General features: G+C 45.8%; 2 protein-coding genes and 1 non-coding gene across 5 annotated transcripts; 1 reads left to right on the top strand and 2 right to left on the bottom strand.

Moving 5' to 3' along the window:
* Positions 1-468: 468 nt before the first annotated feature.
* DIS3L (DIS3 like exosome 3'-5' exoribonuclease) lies at positions 469-14,834 on the top strand. Of its 2 annotated transcripts, XM_041469043.1 has the most exons (17): positions 469-669; positions 3,197-3,350; positions 4,101-4,229; positions 4,778-4,913; positions 5,650-5,826; positions 6,749-6,827; positions 7,682-7,861; positions 8,415-8,584; positions 8,918-9,079; positions 9,746-9,993; positions 10,733-10,825; positions 11,371-11,904; positions 12,639-12,793; positions 12,881-13,059; positions 13,374-13,519; positions 14,059-14,233; positions 14,306-14,834. In XM_041469043.1, exons 1-17 carry the CDS (start codon positions 525-527, stop codon positions 14,615-14,617), a joined length of 3,174 nt encoding a protein of 1,057 aa, XP_041324977.1. In that variant the 5' UTR covers positions 469-524; the 3' UTR covers positions 14,618-14,834. The 2 variants fall into 2 exon arrangements, with proteins under 2 accessions (XP_041324977.1, XP_041324978.1); XM_041469044.1 differs by lacking the exons at positions 469-669; positions 3,197-3,350; positions 4,101-4,229; ... (2 more) ...; positions 6,749-6,827; positions 8,415-8,584 and having other exon boundaries at positions 7,808-7,861.
* Positions 14,835-15,266: 432 nt separating this feature from the next.
* On the bottom strand, positions 15,267-21,995 carry TIPIN (TIMELESS interacting protein). Of its 2 annotated transcripts, none has more exons than XM_041469045.1 (8): positions 21,451-21,995; positions 20,939-21,098; positions 20,455-20,548; positions 20,139-20,214; positions 18,851-18,973; positions 18,240-18,303; positions 16,171-16,362; positions 15,267-15,874 (listed from the first exon to the last, which is right to left on the bottom strand). In XM_041469045.1, the coding sequence occupies exons 2-8, from the start codon at positions 21,069-21,071 to the stop codon at positions 15,723-15,725; spliced, it is 834 nt and encodes a 277-aa protein (XP_041324979.1). In that variant the 5' UTR covers positions 21,072-21,098; positions 21,451-21,995; the 3' UTR covers positions 15,267-15,722. The 2 variants fall into 2 exon arrangements, with proteins under 2 accessions (XP_041324979.1, XP_041324980.1); XM_041469046.1 differs by having other exon boundaries at positions 21,455-21,995.
* Positions 17,233-17,367, bottom strand: LOC121354622. The gene has a single exon (XR_005955308.1).
* Positions 21,996-23,302: the final 1,307 nt, after the last annotated feature.

The raw sequence follows: 23,302 nt of genomic DNA, 5'->3' as shown, positions 1-23,302 counted from the left end.
CGGTTCCAGTCCCCTCACCTCGTCCCCGCTGTCCCTCTGCTTGTTCCCGCTGTCCCTCAGCTCCGGTTCCAGTCCCCTCAGCTCGTTCCCGCCGTCCCTCAGCTCCATTCTAGCTCCCTCAGTTCGCTCCCACCTGTCCCTGAGCTCGCGTCCCCTCAGCTCGATCCTGCCCGCTTCCCTCAGACCACCGAGCTCCCTTCAGTCCGATCCTGCCCGCTTCCCTCAGACCACCGAGCTCCCTTCAGCTCGATCCCGCCCGGTCCCTTCAGCTCGACCCCGCCCGGTTCCCTCAGACCGCCGAGCTCCCTTCAGCTCGATCCCACCCGGTCCCCTCAGCCCGCCCCCGTCCCTTCAGTCCGATCCTGCCCGCTTCCCTCAGCCCGCCCCACCCGCTCTCTTCCCGCCCCTCGGTTGAGGCCGATCCCCGCGCTGTGACCCCGCGCTCCGCCCCGCGCAGGCGCCCCGGCAGTCGCGGCCTCGGGGCCGCCAGTCCCCGCCATTCCCGGTCGGTCCCCGCCGCCCCGATGCTCCGCACGGAGAAGGTGCTGCAGCTGCGGGGCCAGCAGGGCCGCGCCGTGCGGGTGGTGCGGGAGCACTACCTGCGCCCCGACGTGCCGTGCCGCAGCGCCCTGTGCCGCAGCGCCCAGTGCCGCGCCGCCTGCGCCCGCGGTGAGGCTCCGCCGTGAGGGGTCTGGGGGGAGCCGGGGCTGAGCCCCGCGGGCCGGGCTGAGGCGGTGGGCGGCGTCCCGCGGGGCCGCGGGGGACGGAGCTGGGGACAGAGTGATCCCTGAGCTGGGGGATCCCTGAGGACAGAGGGGGATCCCTGAGCTGGGGTGATCCCTGAGCTGGGGGATCCCTGAGGACGGAGGGGGATCCCTGAGCTGGGGGAACCCCTGAGGACAGAGAATGATCCTCGGGCAAGGGTTATCCCTGATGGGGAAGGGGTGATCCCTGAGCTGGGGTGATCCCTGAGCTGGGGGATCCCTGAGGACAGAGAATGATCCTCGGGCAAGGGTTATCCCTGATGGGGAAGGGGTGATCCCCGTCCTGGGGTGTCCGGATGGTGCTGAACAAATCACGGCTGTAGCAATAGTTTTCCTTTAAAGCAAGGTCCCTGAGAAATCAACGAGGCGTAAGAGCGGAAGGAATGGAGGAGTTGATTGTTAGAGGGTTTAACTGTGAACAGTTTACTGGCAGTGATAAAAGGCTAAAGGATTGTTCACTTTTTACACTTCTCTTGTTTTAAAAGATCCTTTAAAATGAATTAATTTCTGCAGGGTGGTGGTTTATAGCATGAGTTAAATTCTATACATACCTGTTAAGTATTACAATGGGGCCAAGCCATTATCTTGAAGCCATTGTAATTCTGCATCAGCAGCTATTTCTGTTCAGTAATTAAATGTAATTGCCTGTGTTATATCAGGGCATTTCAGACACGGGAAGGCTGCCAGGCTCTGATGTCTGCATTTGTTGTTGTTTTTACGTACTGTGGTGCTGTTATGTGCATCGTAGATCATCACCAGAGCTCTGGTTGATATTTCGGTTGGGTTTGTAGTTGTTCAATAGCACAATTTATTTGATGCAGGAAACTGACGGGTAAATAGCAAACGTAATATCCAACCTGTTGAAATCGACCAAATTACTTCTGAAAGATAAGGTTGAGAATTGTGACACTTTTTTTTTTTCCTTTGGAACTTTGATTGGCATAGATGTTTTCACTTTTGGTTTAGGTTGCAATCGAGGGCAGAAGGTGTGTTACTTAGATTATTATAGTGTATTACTGCTGTCTAGGAGATCAGGACTAGTGATGGTTACTGCTCCCTAAAATAATGCATTTGGTTGTGAATTCCTCAAGAATAAATTAAAGGCACTTATCAGAAAAAAACTAACCTTTCCTGCTGTGCCTAACTCCCCCTCTTTTGTACTTAAGTGTGAATTGTTCTGGAGGTGACTGTCAGACTATGTCCCTGTATGGTTATTAAAGGTAACCCAGATGTGAGGGAAATATTTGTTTTCCTTCCTGACTCTACACAGTGTGCTGAGCAAATCTATTTCATGGCCTGTGAGAGACTGCCTGCAAAAATCACATCAGCAGTGCTTGTAAGGGTGAGCTGTGCCTGCCTGGGAGTCATTCTGCTCTAATGTGTGGGTAGCTTCATATGGGCACAGCTCTTAAATCTTCCAGTGACGTTTCACTTCTAATGCTCTTCTGAATTATTAATAAATATTAGCTTTCTTGTATACCTGCTGCCATCATCCATGATAAGCCTTCAGTGTGAGATGAGACCAAATTACTGCGTGCACAATTTTGCTGGCTGGATTCACACTTCTTATGGTCACAGCTCAAAGATTGTCCCCTGTCAGCTTCTAAGGAACACATGAAAATAACCTGATGTGTCAATATCTATATGCTTTATTCTGTATAATTTGCCTGCACTGTGGTGAATTCAGTGTTTATAATAAATGGTAATTAGGTATTAAGAAAAAATACAGTGGAGATCCCCTCTCATGTGAAAGCTTTTGGGTAATCTTTGAAATACCAAAAGCAATTAAACTCTTGAATTCTGAGGTACTTTTTAAGATGTTATCTGTGATGTGTTGTGTCTGATATTTTGATGGTATATTCTTAAGGGATGGAGTCTCTACAAAGAGAATTAACACTGATGGTTAATAGTTTAGATTTAAAAACATATTTTCTTGGCAGTAGCAGTGGTTTTCTCTGCATGCACCCTTACCTGTGCTCTTCTATGTAAAGAGCCTGCTGTAAATGGTGTGTTTGAACAGAGAGGGCTGTGGGACCAGGGTAAAGGAACTGCTCATAATTCTACAGCCTTTAGAAATTCCATGAAAAGATTTTCTGTGCCAGATGTATAGTTCCTTTTTCATATGGAAGCAGAGAAGAAAGAACTGTAACCTTTGCTCTAACAGCCTTTTCATAATGAAAATGGATCATCTTCACTCCTCTGGATAGAATTTACGCAAAAGTTTGGCATCAGTGGATGCAAAAGGGTTTTGTCACAAATTTATGGACTGTACCACAGAAGTAAACCATAAAATCCATCATTTTGTTCATCAGAAAAAGAAATGTACCCATTTCAGGAGACACAACTCTGATTTTCATACATTGGGAAATATTTTCAAGAAACCATTATTGCAACTGCAAGCTTGAACCTTGAAACTCTGAATTATTTTCTAGATGGCAAATTGTTATCAGATGATGTCACACACTACGTTGTCCCCGACTGCAAGGTTGTTCAGGAGTACCTGGAGATTCTGGAGTTTCCAGAGCTGAAAGGAATTATTTTCATGCAAACAGCTTGTCAGGCTGTGCAACATCAGAAAGGACGAAGGTATTTATCCCATAAGAACTTGCTTTTAATTTAGATGGAAGTAAAAATACTGATTTGTAAAATGTAGAATTTGTTTTTAGGCATTTCAAGTATCTTAATGTAGTTTTACAGAAGGGGAAAGGCCTGGGATCCTTTGTGATCCATGGATATCAATGCCTGGCATAGTTTTCACTTGATAGGAGCAATATAAATCCTGCAGCATTATTAACTAATCAAGTGGCTGGTGACAGGAATTCATTAGACTTTGCAGTAATGATCTATTATGTGCCCACAGCTAGATTATGGACAGGTTTTGGTTTGCTGTATTGATGCCTGAGCAGTTGTCTTTGGGGAGCAATTAATATTATTGTGTGGTACTTATCTCACTAGACATTAACCTGGGCCTTGCCACAGCATTTCAGAGTAAAATTTGCTCTCAGGGCCTTCCCATATTTCTAAAGCACAAAGGCTTTTAAAGTAATAGCACTTGTCCCAAAAGTGACAAACAAAACAAGTTCCTGAACACTTAGCATGTTTTGTGGGGCTCAGTGAAAAACAAGTATATTTAAAATCAGAAGTGTTCACAATGGAACTTGAAAAAGTTTGCTTGCAGATGATGGTTTAGGATTTATCATCAGTGGTGTAATTTAATGAGTGCATTTCTCTGTGCATGACAGTAGTTTTCCTGGAGCTTTTCAGTTGTATTTTCATGGAGTTAAAATAGCATTATCAAAAGAAAGCACAAGAGTATATTTATTTTTTTTATTGCAGACAGTACAACAAGTTACGGAATCTATTGAAGGATCCCCGTCATGACTGTACTGTGTTTGCTAATGAATTCCACCAGCACTGCTACCTGCCCAGGGAGAAGGGAGAATCCATGGAGAAGTGGCAGACCAGGTTTGTTTGAGCCTCTGCAGTGTCACACTGCACAGCATCATGATTTTAGGAATGTAAGCATGCACCAGAGTTCATGCTCCTGCTCTGCTTAGCTCTGCAACAGTCCACAGGCACTGCAAGTTTGCATTGTGCAGATAAATTATTGTTATAAAAGTATCAGCATTGTTTTCTTAGGGAAATAGACAAAATGTAATCAAATGAAATGCAATAATGCTAAAGAAAAAGCTGGATCACCTTAAAGTCACACCATAGCATCAGTCTTAGCACTTCCAGTCTGATTTTTACAATCACTCAGAGGAACTTCATGTTATGTTGCAGCCAGGGCACAAGTGGATGTACTGGGGAGGAAACTTTCTATTCTCCTCTCTTCTTGTGGGGCTTAAGAATGGAACAGGAACATTTTTGCAGAAAAACATTTCTGTAGCTTCGTGTATATCTCTCAAAATTCTGAGTGTTAAATCAAAATCTCATTTATACAAAGCCAGCAAAATCTTGCAAGTAGCAAATGAGTTGTGCCAGAAGTCTTATTTCAAACTTTGCTTTTCTAGGAATATTTACAATGCAGCAGCCTGGTATCACAACCACTGCCTGGGTCAGATGCCAGTTGTCATGGTAACAGAAGATGAAGATGCTATCAGGCAGTATGGAAATGAAACAGAAGGAGTGTTTGTGATTTCCTTCAAGGTAACATGCCAGAAAAATAAAAGGTTTCCTTTATGCTGCATCAAAATGATGACTCAAGTACATTAAAGATATTGCAAATCATGTCAGAGTTTACATTCAAGAAAACTGTGATGGTAACTCCTGTCTCCATTTATCAAAGCAAGCAAATATGTCACTTACTGGAATCTCAGAAAAAAGCAGGGAGCTGGAAAGATAAACAGCAGCTCTGAGGATAAAGGTCATCTTTCTTAGGAGACCTTTTCCTTGTTTTCCTTGTTTTTAAGGAATTTGCCATTGATGAGCAGTGACCAGTTCCCTCAGGCAGCTGCCTAAATCTGGAGAGCAAGCAGTCCATAAGCAGCTGTAGCCTAAATATCCATTAACAGTGTTCTGCCAGTTACTTGCCTGGACTGCTGAGGATACAGTGATGTCTGAGAAGATAATTCATTCTTCTTTTTGGTGTCCATCTCTGATACCACTGGTGCTCAGTGGGATCTGGGGATGGGATGCTCATGTTCAGCTGTGAAAGGATGTTGAGTAAAAACTGCCCCAAACTGATTGACCTTTGTTGTATTTAGCAGTGGATTAGGCTGAAGCCGGGACAGATCCGTGGGGTTTAGAGCAGACTCATCATTACCATTGTGTTATTTGGGTACGGTGTGGGACAGCTCTTGTCCATTTTGGGCTTTCCAAATGCATTATTAAAGGAACTGAGATCTCAGAGTACTTTTCTGTTTATTTCTATTTGTGCCTACAGAATTACTTGGATAACTTCTGGCCTGACCTGAAGGCTGCCCATGAGCTCTTTGACTCCATAGTCCAAGCTCGGCGTGAACGGGAGAGCGAAAGCCAAGAGAACCATGGAAAAGAGTATCCTGAGCACTTACCTGTGGAAGTGTTGGAGGCTGGGATCAAGTCTGGAAGATACCTGCAGGTATTTGTTACATAGAGAACATACACAGAACAATGCAGTCTTGTGTTTGATCCCTTGAGTTGCCTGAATTAGAGTGATTAGAGAAAGAAGTATGGCTGTGGTGGGAAGAGGGAAATAAAACAAAAAACAAGAGGATGGAAGGGATGAGGATTCTTAGAATTCTCAAAATGTTTCCCCTACACTGTGTTGTGACATGTGGATATTTTTTAAATTTTTTTTTTTTTTGTCTTGGAGAAGCTAAAGTAAGAATTGACTATTGGGGCTATTGGGGATTTGAAATTTGCTGTGCATTTTTCTTCAGGTTGGTATGTGATGTGATGAGAGACCAGGTGTGATTTGAAGCAGTGAGGTCTTGTTCTTAAATATAAACAGTGCTGCACAAAGGGAGCAGTTCTGACTTCATTTGCACAGAGATTTCCCAGTCAATAAAATTAATTTACAGATTTATGGCTGTTCAGGGTCTTAATATGGATTGTTGGTAGACAAGTGTCCTTCTTTTAAAAATAATTTAAGGAATTAGAGGCAGTGATTTTTTTCCTTTCTTAGCAATTTCAGCAGAGGCAGGAAAAAAATATGAACAGAAAGACTGAGGTTTTTCTTTCTTGTTAAAATAATGCCAGAATCTCTGCTAAGACAGGCAGCAAAGGTAATCTTGCACTGTCTGTGGTTGGAGTAAAATGTCATTGACCATCTTGCAAATAAATTCAACATTCAAAAGAATTTACTTTTCCAGAAGTGAATACTTAAATCCTGCACCTGCATTCCCCCCTATAGAGAGAACAGCTGTGTTCAAAATAACCTATGGATCAATAAAAACTAATTAATGTAAAAAATAACTGTAACCCCCAAAACGTTATCCTTTAAAGTTGTCTATTTTTAGGGTGACTGTTTCATCCATTGGTTGGTTTTTGGTCTCTTCCAGGGTGCCCTGAATGTCAATAAGCACCGAGCACAGCTGGAAGCTTTTGTTCGGCTTCAGGGGTTTGGCAGCAAAGACACAGGTGAGAAGTGTTCAGTTATCAAAGGAGATGAGACACTGCAGTGCCTGTGTGGTTTTCATGGGCCATAGGGGAGGCTGAAGATCAACCAGAGGTGGAACTTGTGAGGAGAACTCCTTCCTCTTTCTTACCCCCTTTGGCCAAATTCTGGCCTCTTGTCCTGTTTGCTTGCACCTCTCTGAAGGGAAGTGCTGGTGCAAATTGTCCCTGTGCTTTGCTCTAGCCTCAGGTGACCACTCCTTTGACTGCAATAAGAGTGTGCATAGATGTTGGCAGGATTAGGAAGCTGTTCTTTGTGAACAAAATTGGAAAATTGCCTTCTGGATCAAGCTGATCCAAAGAAATCCAGGATTGTCTCTCTGGCATGAGTTACTAATCAGCACCTTTGAAGGAACAGTCCATTGCCCTTGCACAGACACATTGCTCTCACTAATAACTACTTTCAAATGTTCCTGTGACAGACCCTGAAGTGAAACCAGTGCTCAATATACTCATTATTTTTGAAAAGCTTGTTTTATTTTTAATCCTCCCTAGAATCCTGTGGCAGTGGCTTTCACAATTTAACTATGCTGTCTGTTTTTATAGCTGCTACCTAACAACAATGAACTTATCTCAGCCTATGCTGCTTTTTATCCAAAAGTTCACTTACAGAATTCCTTTAAAGATCCTTTAAAAAAAAAGAAAGAGGAAAAGGTTTTAATTTCCTTGAAATATAAATTTCTTGCCAGTAGTCCTTTTTGGAAGAAATAATATTGGAAAAGTAATTTTCTGTTATTTCAGCAGAATGCTGCCAAGAATTGAGGGATTTGAATTTTTTTAGCAGATTATAGTTCTGTTTCCTTTTATTTTAAATACAGAACTTCAAAGTGACATCCTTATTTATGGGACCAAGGCTCGGAATCGTGCAATCCACGGGGATGTGGTTGTGGTTGAGTTGCTCCCTGTGCATGAATGGAAGGGAAGGACTGTTGCCCTCTGTGAAAATGAGGCTGAGGACAAAGCACCTGCAGACACCACGGGTGACCCTATGCCCACAGGTAAGGAGAAGCATCCTTTTAATTCCCTGCTGATAAATATTGGGGGGAAAAAAAAGGTTAGGTGAAAAAGTATCCCTGTGTGACATGCTTGGGTACCATGGGAACGTAGAGTCTTGTTTGAAATGATTACTCAGCAGCTGTAGCTGCATCTTAGAAGTTTGTTGAGGTCAGAGCTAAAAGTTTCAAGAGGTTAATTCTCTTTCTGTAGGGAAATCATGTTTTGTTTTGCTCTTTGCTATTAAAAATTCTCTGTATTACTAGAATTGGCCACATTTCAGTAGCAGTGGGAATCTCTGAATAATTTATGTTGTGTATCAGTTGAAATCTATACAATGAGTTAGTCTCCACATAAATAAAAGCTCATTAAAATCTGCCTGTGCCAACAGTAGATGACACACTTGTATTGTCTGCACACCATATGTTGTTGGCAGTTGTAACAGATTTGGGGACACATCATTTGATTTTACAAAGCAATGAATCTCCTGCACCTCCCACATATTTTGCTTTCTTGGTTCTGTTTAATTCTTTAATGCACAATGTTCCTGATTTAAAGGTAAAGTAGTTGGAATCATCCAGAAGAACTGGAGGGATTATGTGGTCACTTTCCCCTCTAAAGAAGAGAGCCAGTCCCAGGGCAGAAATGCTCAGAAAGTCCTTGTAACACCTTGGGATTACCGAATTCCCAAAATCAGGATCAGCACTCAGCAGGCTGAAGCATTACAGGTAATATAACTGAAGTGTTTCTCTGTCCTGTGTTCCTACAAAGCTGTGTGGGCATTACAAACTCTAATGATGTTTTCCTTGACAAAAACATGGTAGAACAAAATCTGTGAGGGTTCAATTTCTGCCTTGAACGATTTTGTTCAATTCCTGTCAGAACCATTTCAGCTTCAGGTAACAAAGCTTGAGGTCTGAATTTGGACCGCAGTCCAGCTGCCCTGAGCACTTACATACCACTTGCTTTGGGTTTTTTTGCTAAATGTAAGGTTGTGTTAGGGGTATAGATTGTACTTTTCAGGGGCACAGAGCTGTTCTAACAGAGCTGTCTCCCTGCAGGAGTACAGAGTTGTCGTGCGCATCGATTCCTGGGAGTCGACCTCCCTGTACCCAAACGGGCACTTTGTGAGAGTGCTGGGGAGAATTGGAGACCTCGAGGGGGAAATTGCAGCTATTCTGGTGGAGAACAGCATTTGTGCTGCCCCTTTCTCAGAAATACAGGTTTGTCTCTGATCAGATCCAGTCTTTTCTGTTCATTTTCAGGGTCTTGTTTCTCAAAGAGAGGGACTCTCTTACAGCTCAACATCTTTCTTGCCAGTGGGTTTTTGAAAGCCCACTTTGAAAGCTGAAAATTTATTATTATTTTACTTTATTTTTCTGGAATCTCTTGGATCAGTGGTTCTATTGATACTACGATTTTCAAGTCAGTAGTGATTTTAAGATAATCCTTTTGCTGTGAGGAGAAGATTACAGACTCTTAATTGAAATTTGAGGTAGACTTTTAAGATTTTTCTGTCTTTAGTATGCGGTTATGCTGCTGATCCTAAAGGCCTCATCCTACTGAAATCATTGTATTCAACTGGGAGAAGAACCAGCTTTCATAGATAACTATTTTGATTATACCAACAATTAATAGAAAGAAGAAGACTAAAAATCCAATATGTAGTGGTTATATTTGCCAGAGCTGCAGTATCACCATTGTAATAGCATTGGTTACTAATACACACAGAATTATTTTCAAATTTTTCCACCCTTTCTGTAAAGTATATGTAATGGACTTGTAAATTGAAACAAAAGAAGAATTTTAAAAACTAATTAAATCTAATTGTTAGCATCTTTTTGTAGAAAATACATAAATCTATGTTCATCAACAATATTTCTGTATAGATGAGTGAAATGCCAGTGAGTTCTCCAAAGAATCCATGGAAAGTGAGTCCAGAGGAGGCGAAAAAACGCCTTGACTTGAGAGATACCCACCTGATATTCAGCATTGACCCCAAGGGCTGTGAGGATGTGGATGATGCTCTCTCTGTCAGGACTCTGCCCAACGGGAACCTCGAGCTGGGGGTGCACATTGCAGATGTGACTCACTTCGTAGCAGCAAATTCCTACACTGATGTTGAGGCCAGAGCAAGGTGAGTTATTTTCTGGAAATGAGAAAATTTATGGAGCTCAGAAGTTTGTGATGCTACCTTAAGGAAATTTTGGAAGGAAAGAAACATGCTTTCACCTTTCATGTCTTACTAAAGACTTCTTTAAGCTAATTAAACTATTAGGTAACTAATGACATTCTGCTTTTATTTGGACACATTTTCCAGAAAGCTATACAAGTTTATTTTTCCCTAATCATTCTTCTTTGCTTTAGTCTAATTTAACATCTGTGACTTAAAGTACTTTTAAAAACCACTTGTTTGCATTCCAAGGGAGATGGACACCCACAAAATGGAATTAAGTCTTACGTGAATTTAACTCCAGAGATATTTGTCAGGCTTATGTTTAATAATCAATCTTGTCTTTTAATGTGCAAATATTTCATTCTCTTATTTCTTTTATTGCTGGTGTCTTGAACTTAAACTGCTGTATCACTTAATGAACTGTATTCTTCACAGATTCAAAGAAGTATAACATGTAGGCAGCAGAGATGTTTGATTAAGTCACCTCTTCTTCAGTGAGCAAATTTTGTCCAGCCCTGGTTCTGCCCTTAATGGCAGCTGAAATACCAAGGAAGGCAAAGTCAGGGTTGCACTGTACAAATAGCTATTTAAATAATTTTGCTTTGGTCTGTGGGAACAACCTTTTCAAATCAGGCTGTGGAGCAGTGTTTGTAGTCCCAGGAGTCCTGGTGGGAAGAGCAGTAGCTGTGTTTTGTTGCAGGGCTACCACGTATTACCTGGCAGACCGGCGCTATGACATGCTGCCCCCCGTCCTCAGCGCTGACCTCTGCTCCCTCCTCAGTGGGGTGGACAGGTAAGCCTTGGGAACTGTTCTCAGCAGGGGCACTTCTACAAGTCATTTTGCATTATTAATGGAAGAACTGTGTGCATTAAAAATTACCTTTCAGTTCTACCACAGGTAGGGTGAAATTTTGTAGACCAGTTTATATCAATTTATGGGCTCAGCTGGCTGCTGGCGTGAGGATATGCAAGGCTGGCATGAGGATATTCAGGGTACAGAGATGTTCATTGTGGATGCATCTGACTAATAAAATAAAAATGGGTAAAAATAACTATCACAGTGTAGCTCTGCTTTAACATAAAGGAGACCTTATACCTTAGGGGTACTCTGCTTCAGCACATGAATTGAAGATCCTGCTATGTAGCTCATTTCAGCTGTGATGCGTGAGACTGAAAGGCAAGTGCATTATTTAGTGGTGTTGCTGAGCACTGGTTTCACAAAGAAAAAGATGCTTCCACAACCAGAATTAAATGTATACATTTCTAAGAGTTGAACGTGCTTGCAATGGGATTTTAGGTCTACCAGAACTCTTCCAGAACTGTGGTGTTGTCTTTAAGATACGCCGTGAGCGTCTTGTGGGAGCTGGAGAAGGAATCGTACGAGACGCTGAGGGTTCAGTACACCAAAACCCTGATCTGCTCTGCCTACAAGCTGGAGTACGAGACAGCCCAGGGTCTGTTGGATGGGGACACGAGTGTGGTGGGGGATATCCTGGAACTGAAAGGCCTGGATGAAGGAACAAGGCAGAAGAAGCTGGCTGAGCTGGTTTGGGCCATATCCAAGCTCACCGACATAGCGCGACACGTCCGGGCTAAGCGGGACCGCTGCGGCGCGCTGGAGCTGGAGGGGATCGAGATCCGAGTGCAGCTGGATGACAAACGGAACATCCATGACCTCATCCCCAAGCAGCCGCTGGAAGTGCACGAGACCGTGGCGGAATGCATGATCCTGGCCAACCACTGGGTGGCGAAAAGGATTTCCGAGGATTTTCCCCACCAAGCTCTGCTGCGGCAGCACCCTCCACCGCGCCAGGAATTCTTCACTGAGCTTCGGGAGTGTGCCAGTGCCAAAGGCTTCTCAATAGACACACGGTAGCTTTTATTACTAAAGTTCTGTAATACTGTTTGGCCATGTTATTGTTAAACAATTCCAGCTCTCAGAATCAATGCTAAGAGACACTGCATAGCAGTTCTTAAAAAGTTTTATCAGAACCTTTCTGATGATCTGACCAGGAGAAGCTGCCTGCATTCTTCTGGCTGTACTGCAAATGGCAGTGGCTGAATAATTTCAGACATACCCAGACAAAACATTTGTTCAGTCACTGTGCATTGGTCAAGCTCTGCAGTGGCCTTGTTTGCACTGTATTTCCTGGGTAAGAGAGTGTTGGTTTAAATTAGGTGAATTCTGTGCAATAAAGTAATTTTAAATGACTTGAAATAATTTAGAATTACTTAGGCACAATAACATGAGAAGGCCACAGTGAAGGGCATCAGTAGAGCCTCTGTGACCTGGGTGTCACCTTGTCCCATTTGTGCTGGACACAAAGGTTTGGTTGGACCAGCTCACTCTTTTGTACTGCACAGGATGGAGTTTCCTCCAGTCCCTGATTCTCCAGGTTGCAGCAGAGAACTGAGTGAAAACTGGGATTTTTCTAAACATTTTCTTAGAGCAGAGCTGTTATTAAACTGCATTGAAAGTTTCAATATCACTCTGCTTGCCATTTTTGTATGAATAACTACTAAGTGGGTTTTATGCTGTTGTTAACTGTGAGCCATTATAACCAGGGATAGTGTAATTTTCTTTGGAATTAACACCTTTTTGCCAGGTCTAACAAGGCTTTGGCCGAGTCTCTGGACAGAGCAAACGACCCCTCGGATCCCATTGTGAACAAACTGCTGCGCTCCATGGCCACCCACGCCATGTCCAACGCCCTGTACTTCTCAACTGGCTCGTGTCCCGAGGAGCAGTTTCATCATTATGGTATCTGGTCACTTTCCTGCCTTTCCTGTGATTTCTGAACCGTTGGGGGAGGCTTTGACTGCTCATCTCTGTTCCTCTCTCTTGCAGGGCTGGCCCTGGAGAAGTACACTCACTTCACTTCTCCCATCAGGAGATACGCTGACATCGTTGTGCACAGGCTCCTGATGGCAGCAACCCTGAGGGGAACCACGGGGGATGTGAAGGATAACATCATCAGCAACAAGGATCTGGAGGAACTGTGCAGACACATCAATAACAGGAACCGGGTAAGGGCATTCTTCTGGGAGTCTCCATGGTGCCCTAGGGAATGGGATACCCCTCCTGACTGTGGCTTTTGGGAATTAAGAGTATCACTTTACTTTTATTTGTAGTGCTTTAGGGTCTTTTTAAATATCAGTTTTGTTCTGAGAGTGGTAGTAAAAATGTTCATACTTCACTTGTACTGCATGTAGGATTTTTTCTTGGGGACAGGTAAGAGAGTAAATAATGGGAAAAAGCAGCTGTGGAAATCAAAGCCAGAGATGCTTGTTGGAATATTTACATATGTGTTTGTCTCTGTGTGTGTGTGGGGTGCTCGCAGGCAGCCCAGCGTGCTCAGAAGCAGTCCACAGAGCTCTTCCAGTGCATGTACTTCCGAGACAGGAGCACCGAGAGCGACGAGCGCTGCGTGGCCGACGGGGTCATCTACTCCATCCGCACCAACGGCGTGCTCGTCTTCGTGCCACGGTGAGCCCGGGGCTGGGACGGGCTGGGAGGGACACCTGGTGCTGCTGGAATGCTGGGAGGGCACAGCCTGGCACAGCTCAGTTCACATCTGGTATCTCCAGCATTCCACGGGGTTGGCTCAAGAGCCTTAGCCAGAAAAGGCTGCTGCCTTACACAGAATCCAGGGCAAACATGCTGCTGCTCTTCAAGGAGCTTTTTTTTTTAAAATGGAGAACTGTCTTCTCACTGTCTGTCTGGAAAAACCTGTAAAGCTGCTCTTCTCCCATCACTGATCCATTCCAGGCCCCACCCAGCACTAAGATAATGGATCACTGACTATTTCACTTTTGCTTCACTGCTCTCAAAACACTTCAGTCACTGTCTCCATGCTGTTTTCACATCTGGGTTTCTTTAACAACACCTATCCTGTTCCTGAGGCAGGATTATCAGGCTGCCCTGCCTGCCCCTTCCTGTTGCTTTTCTACAATCCCAGCCAGCTTGCGGGTTTTGAAACTGAGACCTGAAAATGGTTAGAACAGCTTCTCTCTGCTCTTTTGTAGGTATGGAATCAAAGGTGCAGCCTACATGAAAAACAAAGAGGGCTTAGTCATCTCCTGTCAAGGGGCTGGGAGCTGCCAGTGGAAGCCTGGATCCCTCCATCGCTCTCAGCATAAAATCACCTCCACTACAACTACTGGAGACTCGATGACCTTGAGCCTTTTTGATCACATCACAGTGAGTATCTCATGCGAGGGGAGGAAAAGGAGATAGCAGCAGCAGCAATTTGAACACAGTGTTGCTTTGCAGGTGGGAATCCTTGTGCAGAGTTCCCGCTGCCACGCTGAAACCATCAGGCTGGAGATCATCAGGAACGCGCCGCACCACACCGCGGACACCGAGGCTGCCCAGAGGAGCTTCCACGCCGTGAAGTCTGACCTGGTGAAAGAAGTCAGCCAGTCTGCAGAGGAGGCCCAGCGTGCCCAGGAGCGAGCCAGGGTGGAAGTGATGGATGAGGAGTCCCGGGAGTTCTGCCAGACCAAGGGGCCCAGCCTGTACCAGCTGCTGGAGGAGATCCGGGAGCTGGCACTGCTGGATGTGACAGAGGACGTCAGGACGTGAACCGGGACCTGCCACCAGCTGCTGGGGCTGTCCCACTCCTGTTCACTGTGCACGAGTGCTTGGGGGATCTTTAAAAAAGCAGTTTATTTAAATATTCAAGAGTCCTTGCAATAAGAAGCTAAATGTCTATTTTAAATAAGAATTATTTTTATCAGATTATGAGTATGGATGAGTTATGAAAATATTTTATACCTGATAAAGCTCATGTTTCAGACTAAAGACAGTGTGCTGTAAATTCTTTCAAAAATCATTCAAAAAATTACTTTGCTCATACTGTCTATAAATTAAGTTCTTAAAACCTAAATACTTCCTTCTTCCCTACAAGGATATAAAAAGCAAATTCATTCATAAAGTAACAGCTGTTGCCCTGAGGGTAGTGGCTCAATTCAGTGTGCAGAAATTCAGTACTTTTTACCCCTTTATTAGAGGGGATGATTCCTGTTCAGAAACAGAAGACTGTTGTGTAAGGAAAACCAGGACTCTGTCTAAGAGGAGGATGAAGCAGAGGCTCCAGCAGAGCAGGATCAGAAGCAAGGTCTCGTTGCCTGAGGGGAGGTGCTTGTCTGGGGAGAGGTGTCTGACCCAAGGGATGGGGAAGTGTGGGAGCCCTGCCCTTGTAGCAGCATCATACCAGAATTTCAGGTTTGACTTCTGAAATTTAATAGCTTCCATTTCATATGAAAAATATGTAAGTAATGGATAAGCAGTTAAAAAAAAATCCAGTATCCCTGTTAAAGACCCGTTAAAAAACCCCAAACACACCTTTAATAGCAACTTAATGCATCAATATCCCAGTTCATTTGCTTTAACATAAATGATAAACTATGTTCAAAGTAGGTCCAAAAAGTCATAAACATTTCCTAGAAAACATTTTGGGAGGTGGAAAAGATGGCTCAAGTGCAGCTGAAGAACTTTGTTCTGTTTCCTGGTGTACAGAGCTGCTTCCCTGCAGCTTCCAGGGAAGAGTTCTGTCCTTCACTGATGCCATGGGAGAGACTTCCCTGAAGCTTCTGCAGTGCCAAGAGCCAGCAACATTTCAGTACAATGACAGTACTTAAAGCAGGAGGGTCCTTTGGTCAAGAAAGGCATTCATGGTGTGGGGGAGCTACTGCTCTTCCCTGGCACATCCCAATTCATCATCTCCATCTTCTGTGGGAGCATCCTTGGCTGCAGGAACCTCAGTGTCTTCAGTAAGGTCAGGGGGATCCTGAGCAGCTGGACTGTCAAACCCCTCTTCTGAGTAACTGCTGGGGAGCTCTGTTGAGAAAAAAAAAGAAAAACCATGAGCAGACACCATTGCTGTGTTTGAGTGATGCTTCCATCACCAGAATCCCAGGCTGTGGCAAAGGCAGCTCAGAGATAAGAGGCTGAGTTGCATTTCACCAGAGACAAAGCTGTCACAGCTTGGTACAACCACCGGGGAGTTCAGCTACAGGAAAACTGTTAAAACGTGGGAGTTGCACACTGCAGCACTTACTAGGAAAACCATCAGGGCCATGAGCCAGCAGCTCAGGCCCCTGCCCTCCCTGTTGCCACAGAAATCAGGTCCTTACCCTGGTGCTGGGACTGGCTGAGGCCCTGCAGCCGCGCCTGCCTCCGCTCCAGGGCCAGCTGCCGGTTCTTCTTCATCCGCTCCTGCTGCTCCTCCGTCAGACTTGGCCCAGGCTGGGAATTCAGCTCTTCTGCACTGCCACAGTGGGAATGTGCATCTTCAGCAGCTGCATCCAGCCCATTGCTTTCCCCTTCTGGTTAAAAAGGATGGGGGGCAGAGGAAAGAGGGGCAGTATCAACACTTTAAACCCACAGAGATCCACAACACATCAGTCAAGAGAATATTCTGAAAGCATTTCTGTGTTTTACATTTTGTATTGACAGCTGAAGCTCATTCCATCATTTAATTTTAATGGGAAATTTTCTGCCTAGGCCCACATCCCCAATATTCAAAGGGCACAAGTGCTCAGAGCTCAAACACACAACAATCAATGCCTGAGTGCAGAGGCACAGCTCTGTGTACTGAGTTAGCAACAGCAGCTGTGCTTGAAGGCTCAAAAGGGACAGGAAATCCAGACAACCCTTAGGGCCAGGTAATTTTCCTCCCAACACTGCTAATAAAACACTGTTCTTTAGGAAGTGGCCCAAGTCCTACAGGAATTCCAACCTTTCAAGGCTAGGCTGTGTGACAGTAGTTGAAGGTGTCCCTGCCCATGGCAGGGGATGGAACAGGGTTTTAAGGTCCCTTCCTACCCAAGCCAATCCAGGATTCTGTGAATCAGAAGTCTGAACACATACATTGAGTACTCAGTTCTGAATTCAGTGTGCTCTATTACAGGGATATTTACTCATCTGCTAGCACTGAAACGTGCAAAGTGGAGGCAGTTCAGCTAGATACCTTCACCCACCCAGAGAGCAGCAGAGCGCCCAAGGCCTCTGCACCACTTTAAGCCTGTGAACAGAAACATGAGCTGACAAAAAGGTTGGGTTGTTAATACAACACCCCAGCCTGAGGTTTTACTTCACACCTGTGAGATGCCTACCCCAGTTCCTCCCCTGATGGCTGCAGCAGTGCCCTCAGTCCCAGAGCTGAGGAGCAGCTCAGCTCCCAGCAGGTCCCGGGCAGTGTGTGGAACCATCGCACAGAACAATCCCATCGCTCTGCGGACGCTGTCGGCAGGAACCACTCGTGTTGCTGTCCGAGGCTGCTTCTGGCTGCAGTGCAGCTCTCACACTGCAGCAGCAGTGAAGGCAGCCACGTGTCACCAGCTGCCCCAAGGACACCCCAAAGCCCAGGCCAGCTGTTTCCACTCATCAACTCATCCACAACACCATTCCCAAGCACTGGCTGGGCTGGAGGCTGAGGTTCAGGTGGAGACAAATGGGACAATGGGCAGATAATGCTTTCAATAGACTGACAGTAGAAATGCAAAACCCTGCACAGGTCCTTAGGAATGACAATGAAATTCCCTCCTTTCTGCTGCTAAAGTTTCTCACAAACTACCACAGGACCTCTACTTCCTCTTTAATTAAGAATCTGCTTATGTTCTAATTTCTATCTATCTGACTGGAAGAGACTCTTGACTTACATCCTCAGTGCTGGGTTTTGATCCTGGCAGAGGGAATTTTCCCAGAGCTGTGTGCCAGCTCTGGCAGACACGACAGTGTCCCCAGCATGAGCAGGCACTCTGCCTGTGAGGGACACCACCCCCTGACTGCACTGCGACTCCCCACAGAATAATCAGCATGACTTCGTGATTCCTGCTTTAAGAGGATCCAAGAGCTCTCCAGGCTGCGCTCATGTGAGAGTGCAACACAAACCTGTGTGCTCAGTAATTGCAGTTTTAGGAGTTTTCTTGGAAGAATATTTCTAACAATGCTGATTAATACCCATTTTTCCATGTCCTTTCAGCAGACCTTGCAATTTTATTCATTTTTACACACACATGTGCAAGTATCAGTTCAGTTGTGTCATCATAAGACTCACAGAAGCCTGGTTTTAAAGCAGAGATCTCTCAACAATTTCTTCTACACTAGGAAAGCCTATCATGATCATTCACTTCTGGTCAGTAGAAGGGATATAAATAATCTTAAGCACTGAAGTACTGAACAAATAGCAGAGAGAGCATACCTTCATTATTTTTGAAGTCTTCATGTAAAATAGGAAGATCAAGTCTAATCCGCTTGAGGCAGGTCTGCAGGTGGGACAGTAAAGACTGGTGTTTCATCTGCAGCAAGTTTTTATGTTCAACTTTGGGAGCATGGGAAAACTGCAGCAATTTTACACTTTATTACTCTGAAAAAATACTCTCACTTCATGTCCATTTGACATACAGACCTCCAGTGCTGTGATCATCTTCCCAGTCCTCCATTACCACCCAGCCAGGTGAAGCTGAATTCTTTATCAGTCTTCTTTTGCAGGTTCAAACATTAAAAATCAACCAAACAAAACCCAAACCCCCAACCAGTTCCAGCTGGTTAAGCAACTTGCTGTGGTTAAAGATGTCCTGAAAATGCTGAAGCCAATTCTCTGGAGGATTATTTCAAACAAAGAAAGGTTGTATCTAAATACAAACATAAATACCAGACAAAGCTCTAAATTGAGAGAAATTGATTTAAATAAAATTATGCTTCTCAGCAGTATGCACAACCTAAGTCTTCTTTTGCTGCGTAATTGATCCCCTAAACCTACTTCTTGCACTACTCCAAACACCATGAAGAGGAGCTGACAGAAATACATACCTGAACTTCCTTTTTGTTTCCCAAAGACTCCACTACATCAATAAAATCCTCAAACTGCAGTTGTGGGAACAGTCTGTGAGCCCAGTGCTCCATATGGTGGATCAGTGTCTTCAGGTCCTCTGCCTGGAGCAGGAAAGACAACACCCAGCTGCTAAAGCTGACAGAGAAGGGAGACTGCAGAGGGAAATGGGACAGTAATTCCTGAACACAGGGAGCATCTGCAGCCTGCCAGTCTCTGCAAAATGTCAGCAGTGCCAATGTGTGGGTAACTTTTCCTTCCCCCTCCACAATCCAGTGTCAGTGTAAGCTCAGGCTGTGAGAACACACTGACACAAGTTCAGGGGAACATCTGCAGGTCCTGAAGCATTGTCCTTAAACAACCAGGCCTGAACTCAGGCTGTAATAAATCCACAGGGGCACAGCTGGCATTGATCCTGATGTTTAGAATGAAGATACATCAAATTAAGCTGATCTAGGAAAGGTTTTTGCACCTTTCAGCACTACTGCCCAGTTCCTTTGTGCTCCAGTGGCAATGAGAACACAAACCAGAGGTGCAGAGCTGTCCTTGCCAGTGTGCCAGGGGAATCATGGAATTGTTTGGGTTGGAAAAGTCCTTGAAGAGCACCGAGTCCAGCCACTCCCCCAGCACTGCCAAGGCCATCACTAAAACATGTCCCCAAGTGTCACATCTGAATGTCTTTTAAATCCCTCTGGGAACAACAGCTCCACAGCACAGGCTGCCCAGGGCTGGACAACACTCCTGGTGAAGGAATTTCCCCTAATAACCAACCCAAACCTCCCCTGGCACAACTTGAGGCTGTTTCCTCTTGTTTGTTACTTGGGAGAAGAGACTGACCCTCCCCTGTCTACAACCAACTCTATAATGTATGTAAAGGAAAACAGGCTCTGCATGTTGAAGTGCATCCAAAACAATAAGAAAGCTTGTAGAGAAAGTCTTGCTTTCTCTTTGCTCAAGTGCTATGTCACACTTTTTAAAAAAACCTTGGGATCCAAAACCCTGCTTGTGTGGATGATACAAGAGTCACAAATTGGATATTCTTCTTTTAGAGTTCAGGAAAAGAATTTTATGATCAAAAGATGGATTTTGTTAAAGCATTTTGTGTTTATCTTAAAGTCTGCAGCTCCAAAGGCCATCAGGGCTTGTCAGGTACTGCTGGGAAGCTGGCTGACCAGAGTTCCAGCAATGCTCCCCATATCAGATGGGCAGCACTCTAGCAAAGCTACATTCACCTCCCAGGAAACAAAACCCAAGCCCACCAGCTCTTACCTCGTGCCCTTTGCCCTTGAACTTGACGTTGTCAAACATGTGTCTCAGAGCTGGGAGCCCTCTTTCCGAAGTTAACCTGGGAATAGGAAATGGGGAGTTACTTGAAACTCACTTCCTTCTTTCAATTAACAAGTGAAAAAAAAAAAAAAAAAACAAACAAAGAAAAAACTCTCACATTGCTTGAAAACAGCCTAAAGCTTGGATTCTTTCTGTTGATTATAAAGAACTCACAGCAGTTTTAGAGGTGCCTTAATCATTTTCTCCCACAGCCCTACACCAAACTCAGCACACAATGAAATATTCTGTATAAAGTTACCTTTGGGCATCTAATCTAGGCCTTGGTCTTTTTACTGCCTTCTGTGTGGTCACAGCAGAATCCTTTGTTTGGGACTGCTGGTTTCCATCTGGATCTGGGGAAGAAAACAGCATCATTTAAGTATTCAAAGCAGTTGCTGTACATTTTAAGTTTCTACTTGTATTTCTGTGCATTGAGAGGGCATCCAACACTGTTATCTCTTCTAAAAGCCAAGTTCATAAAGAGTAACTATAGATCATGGCTGTACAATTATTTGTAGCAACATTTTGTCAGAAGAGCTTCAGTTTTACAAAGATTCCTTTGTGCACATTATTTTCATGGAATCTACAAAAACAAACTTTTCCCACAAACCGGAGAGCATTGCGTGATTAACAATTTAAATTTACAGTTCGTTTTCTGCCTATTTTTATGCACTGAAGTCCACCACCACTAATTTCGATTGCACAGCATTAAAATGGGATTTTTAGGGGTCCCGGGTGCTCACCTCCATTAGCCTGAGCCCATTCTGCATCGTCCCTTCCTGGAGAGGCAGGAGGTGGAAGAGGTGGGAATGTTTCGTCTTCTGTGTTCTCATAATCAGGAAGATCAAACAAGTTGTTCTCTAAAGGATCTAGCATTGCCACAAAGAAGCTTCTTTTCCCCTCCTGCAGAAAACAACAAAAGCATTTAGAGAAGCAGCGAGGCTGCCACAGAAGCGGATAAACGCCAATTATATACAATATTTACAGCTTTTTCAGGAAAAGATCTGCCAACCAGATCATCATACAAATTAAACAGCAGATACCATACACAGGATAACACAATCCCGCCTCGCTGAGCCGAATAAAATAAGGGTTTGTGATGTTCCAACTCGTCAAAGTTACTTGGGAGTGGCAGGAATTAACCAAAATAAGTCGATTCCTGCCCACAGCGCTTATCCGTGGAGCCGCGTGCCACTCGCATCCCCGACCAAAGCCTTTGGGGGTGGAGTGGCCATTCCCCAAATTCACAGCTCACCCACTTCGAAACGCGGTCTGGAGGAGGAGTTCCCTTTTCCCGCTCCTCCGGCGGAGCTGAGCCCAGAGCCCCCGGCCGGAGCGGGCTGGGCTGAGGCGAGGCAGGAACGGCTCTGATTCCCTGCTTCAGGAGCGCTCCCTGGAGCGGGGCTGGGCTCAGGAGGAGGCAGGAACGGCTCTGATTCCCTGCTTCAGGAGCGCTCCCTGGAGCGGGCTGGGCTGAGGCGGAGGCAGGAACGGCTCTGATTCCCTGCTTCAGGAGCGCTCCCTGGAGCGGGCTGGGCTCAGGAGGAGGCAGGAACGGCTCTGATTCCCTGCTTCAGGAGCGCTCCCTGGAGCGGCCCCGGGCTGAGGCGGAGGCAGGAACGGCTCTGGTTCTCTGTTGCTCTGTTTCAGGAGCGCTCTCCGGAGCGGCCCCGGGCTGAGGCGGTGGCAGGAATGGCTCTATTTCTCTCTCTGTTGCTCTGTTTCAGGAGCGCTCTCCGGAGCGGCTCCGGCCGGAGCGGGGCCGGGCTGAGGGGCCGCGGCCGCCCCCACACGCGCCGGGTCCCGCGAGAGCCCCGAGTCTCGCGAGGTCCCGCAGGCGGCGGCTCAGGGGTTTTGGCGCCAAAACGCAGAGGGCGGGGCGAGGAGGCTGAGGCGATCCCAGGACTATGGAGTCCGGGAATGCTCGGGGTGGGAGAGGGCACTACAGATCATCTCATTCTCATTCCAACTCCCTTGCTCTCGGCAGGCACCTTCCGCTATCCCGGCTTTCTCCAAGCCTGTCCAACCTGGCTTTGGACACTCAGGGATGGAACAGCTGTTCTGGGCAACCTGGCTGCGGGGCTGCACCAGCATCGCAAGGAGGAATTTCATCCCAATATCCCAGAATTTCATCCTAATATCCCAGAATTTCATCCCAATACCCCATCTAAACCTACTGTGTCAGTTTGAAGCCATTGCCCCTTGTCCTGTCTCTCCGGATCCTTGTAAATTGTCCCTCTCCATCCTTCCTGTAAGGTCCCCTCATGAACTGGAAGGGCACAGGTCACCCCAAAGCTCCTCCAGGCTGAACAATCCCAGCTCTCTCAGCCTTTCCCCACAGGAGACGTGCTCCATCCCCTCCATCATCCTGGTGCCTCCTCTGGACTCTGTCCCCTCTCACCTGGGCAGGGCAGAGTGGCAGAATTCCCTGGAACCTGCTGCCCACGCTGATCCCACCTGGGATCAGCCCAGGACACACTTGGCTTTCTGGGCTGCCACTGCACATGGCCGGGGCACGTCCAGTGTGCCACCCACCACCTCCTCCAGCCGCCTGTAGTGTCACCTTGTCAGGGAAACCGTGCTGGGGATTAGTGTTTAATTTGAAATATCCAATGTTGCAAAGCCCCACGATGAGTCACCTCCAGGAATGGGATTGAAAATTCTTGAGCGCCTGTCACTTCACAGAATCACAGAATCCCTGAGGTTGGAAAAGACCTCCAAGACCATCGAGTCCCACCTGTGACCAATTCCCACCTTGTCACCAGCCCGGAGCACTGAGTGCCACCTCCAGGAATTCCTGGGACACCTCCAGGGATGGGCACTCCAAACCTCCCTGGGCAGCCCTTTCCAAGGCCTGACCGCCTTTTCCATGGGGAAATTCCTGCTCCTGTCCAGCCTGGTGCAGCTTAAGACGATGTCCTCCTCCTGTCCCTGTTCCCAGCCCAACCTCCCGGCTGTCCCCTGCTGTCAGGAGCTGTGCAGAGCCACAAGGACCCCCTGAGCCTCCTTTGCTCCAGGCTGAGCCCCTCTCTCAGGGATGGAACAGCTGTTCTGGGCAACCTGGCTGCGGGGCTGCACCAGCATCGCAAGGAGGAATTTCATCCCAA

Source organism: Pyrgilauda ruficollis, unplaced genomic scaffold, assembly GCF_017590135.1.
Source record: "Pyrgilauda ruficollis isolate IOZ18807 unplaced genomic scaffold, ASM1759013v1 scaffold23, whole genome shotgun sequence".
Classification (NCBI taxonomy): domain Eukaryota; kingdom Metazoa; phylum Chordata; class Aves; order Passeriformes; family Passeridae; genus Pyrgilauda; species Pyrgilauda ruficollis.
Note: the sequence above shows the minus strand (reverse complement) of the source record. Positions and strands in the feature narration are given on the sequence as shown.

Coding starts and splice junctions, on each gene's coding strand:
- TIPIN (XM_041469045.1), bottom strand. CDS start 21,071: ATGCTAGATCCTTTAGAGAACAACTTGTTTGATCTTCCTGATTATGAG. Junction 16,363..18,239: donor AGACTTCAAAAATAATGAAG/GTATGCTCTCTC, acceptor CTTTTTAACCAG/AAGGGGAAAGCAATGGGCTG. Junction 15,875..16,170: donor CAGCCAGTCCCAGCACCAGG/GTAAGGACCTGA, acceptor TTTTCTCAACAG/AGCTCCCCAGCAGTTACTCA.
- DIS3L (XM_041469043.1), top strand. CDS start 525: ATGCTCCGCACGGAGAAGGTGCTGCAGCTGCGGGGCCAGCAGGGCCGC. Junction 9,080..9,745: donor CCCCTTTCTCAGAAATACAG/GTTTGTCTCTGA, acceptor ATTTCTGTATAG/ATGAGTGAAATGCCAGTGAG. Junction 11,905..12,638: donor GGCTTCTCAATAGACACACG/GTAGCTTTTATT, acceptor CCTTTTTGCCAG/GTCTAACAAGGCTTTGGCCG.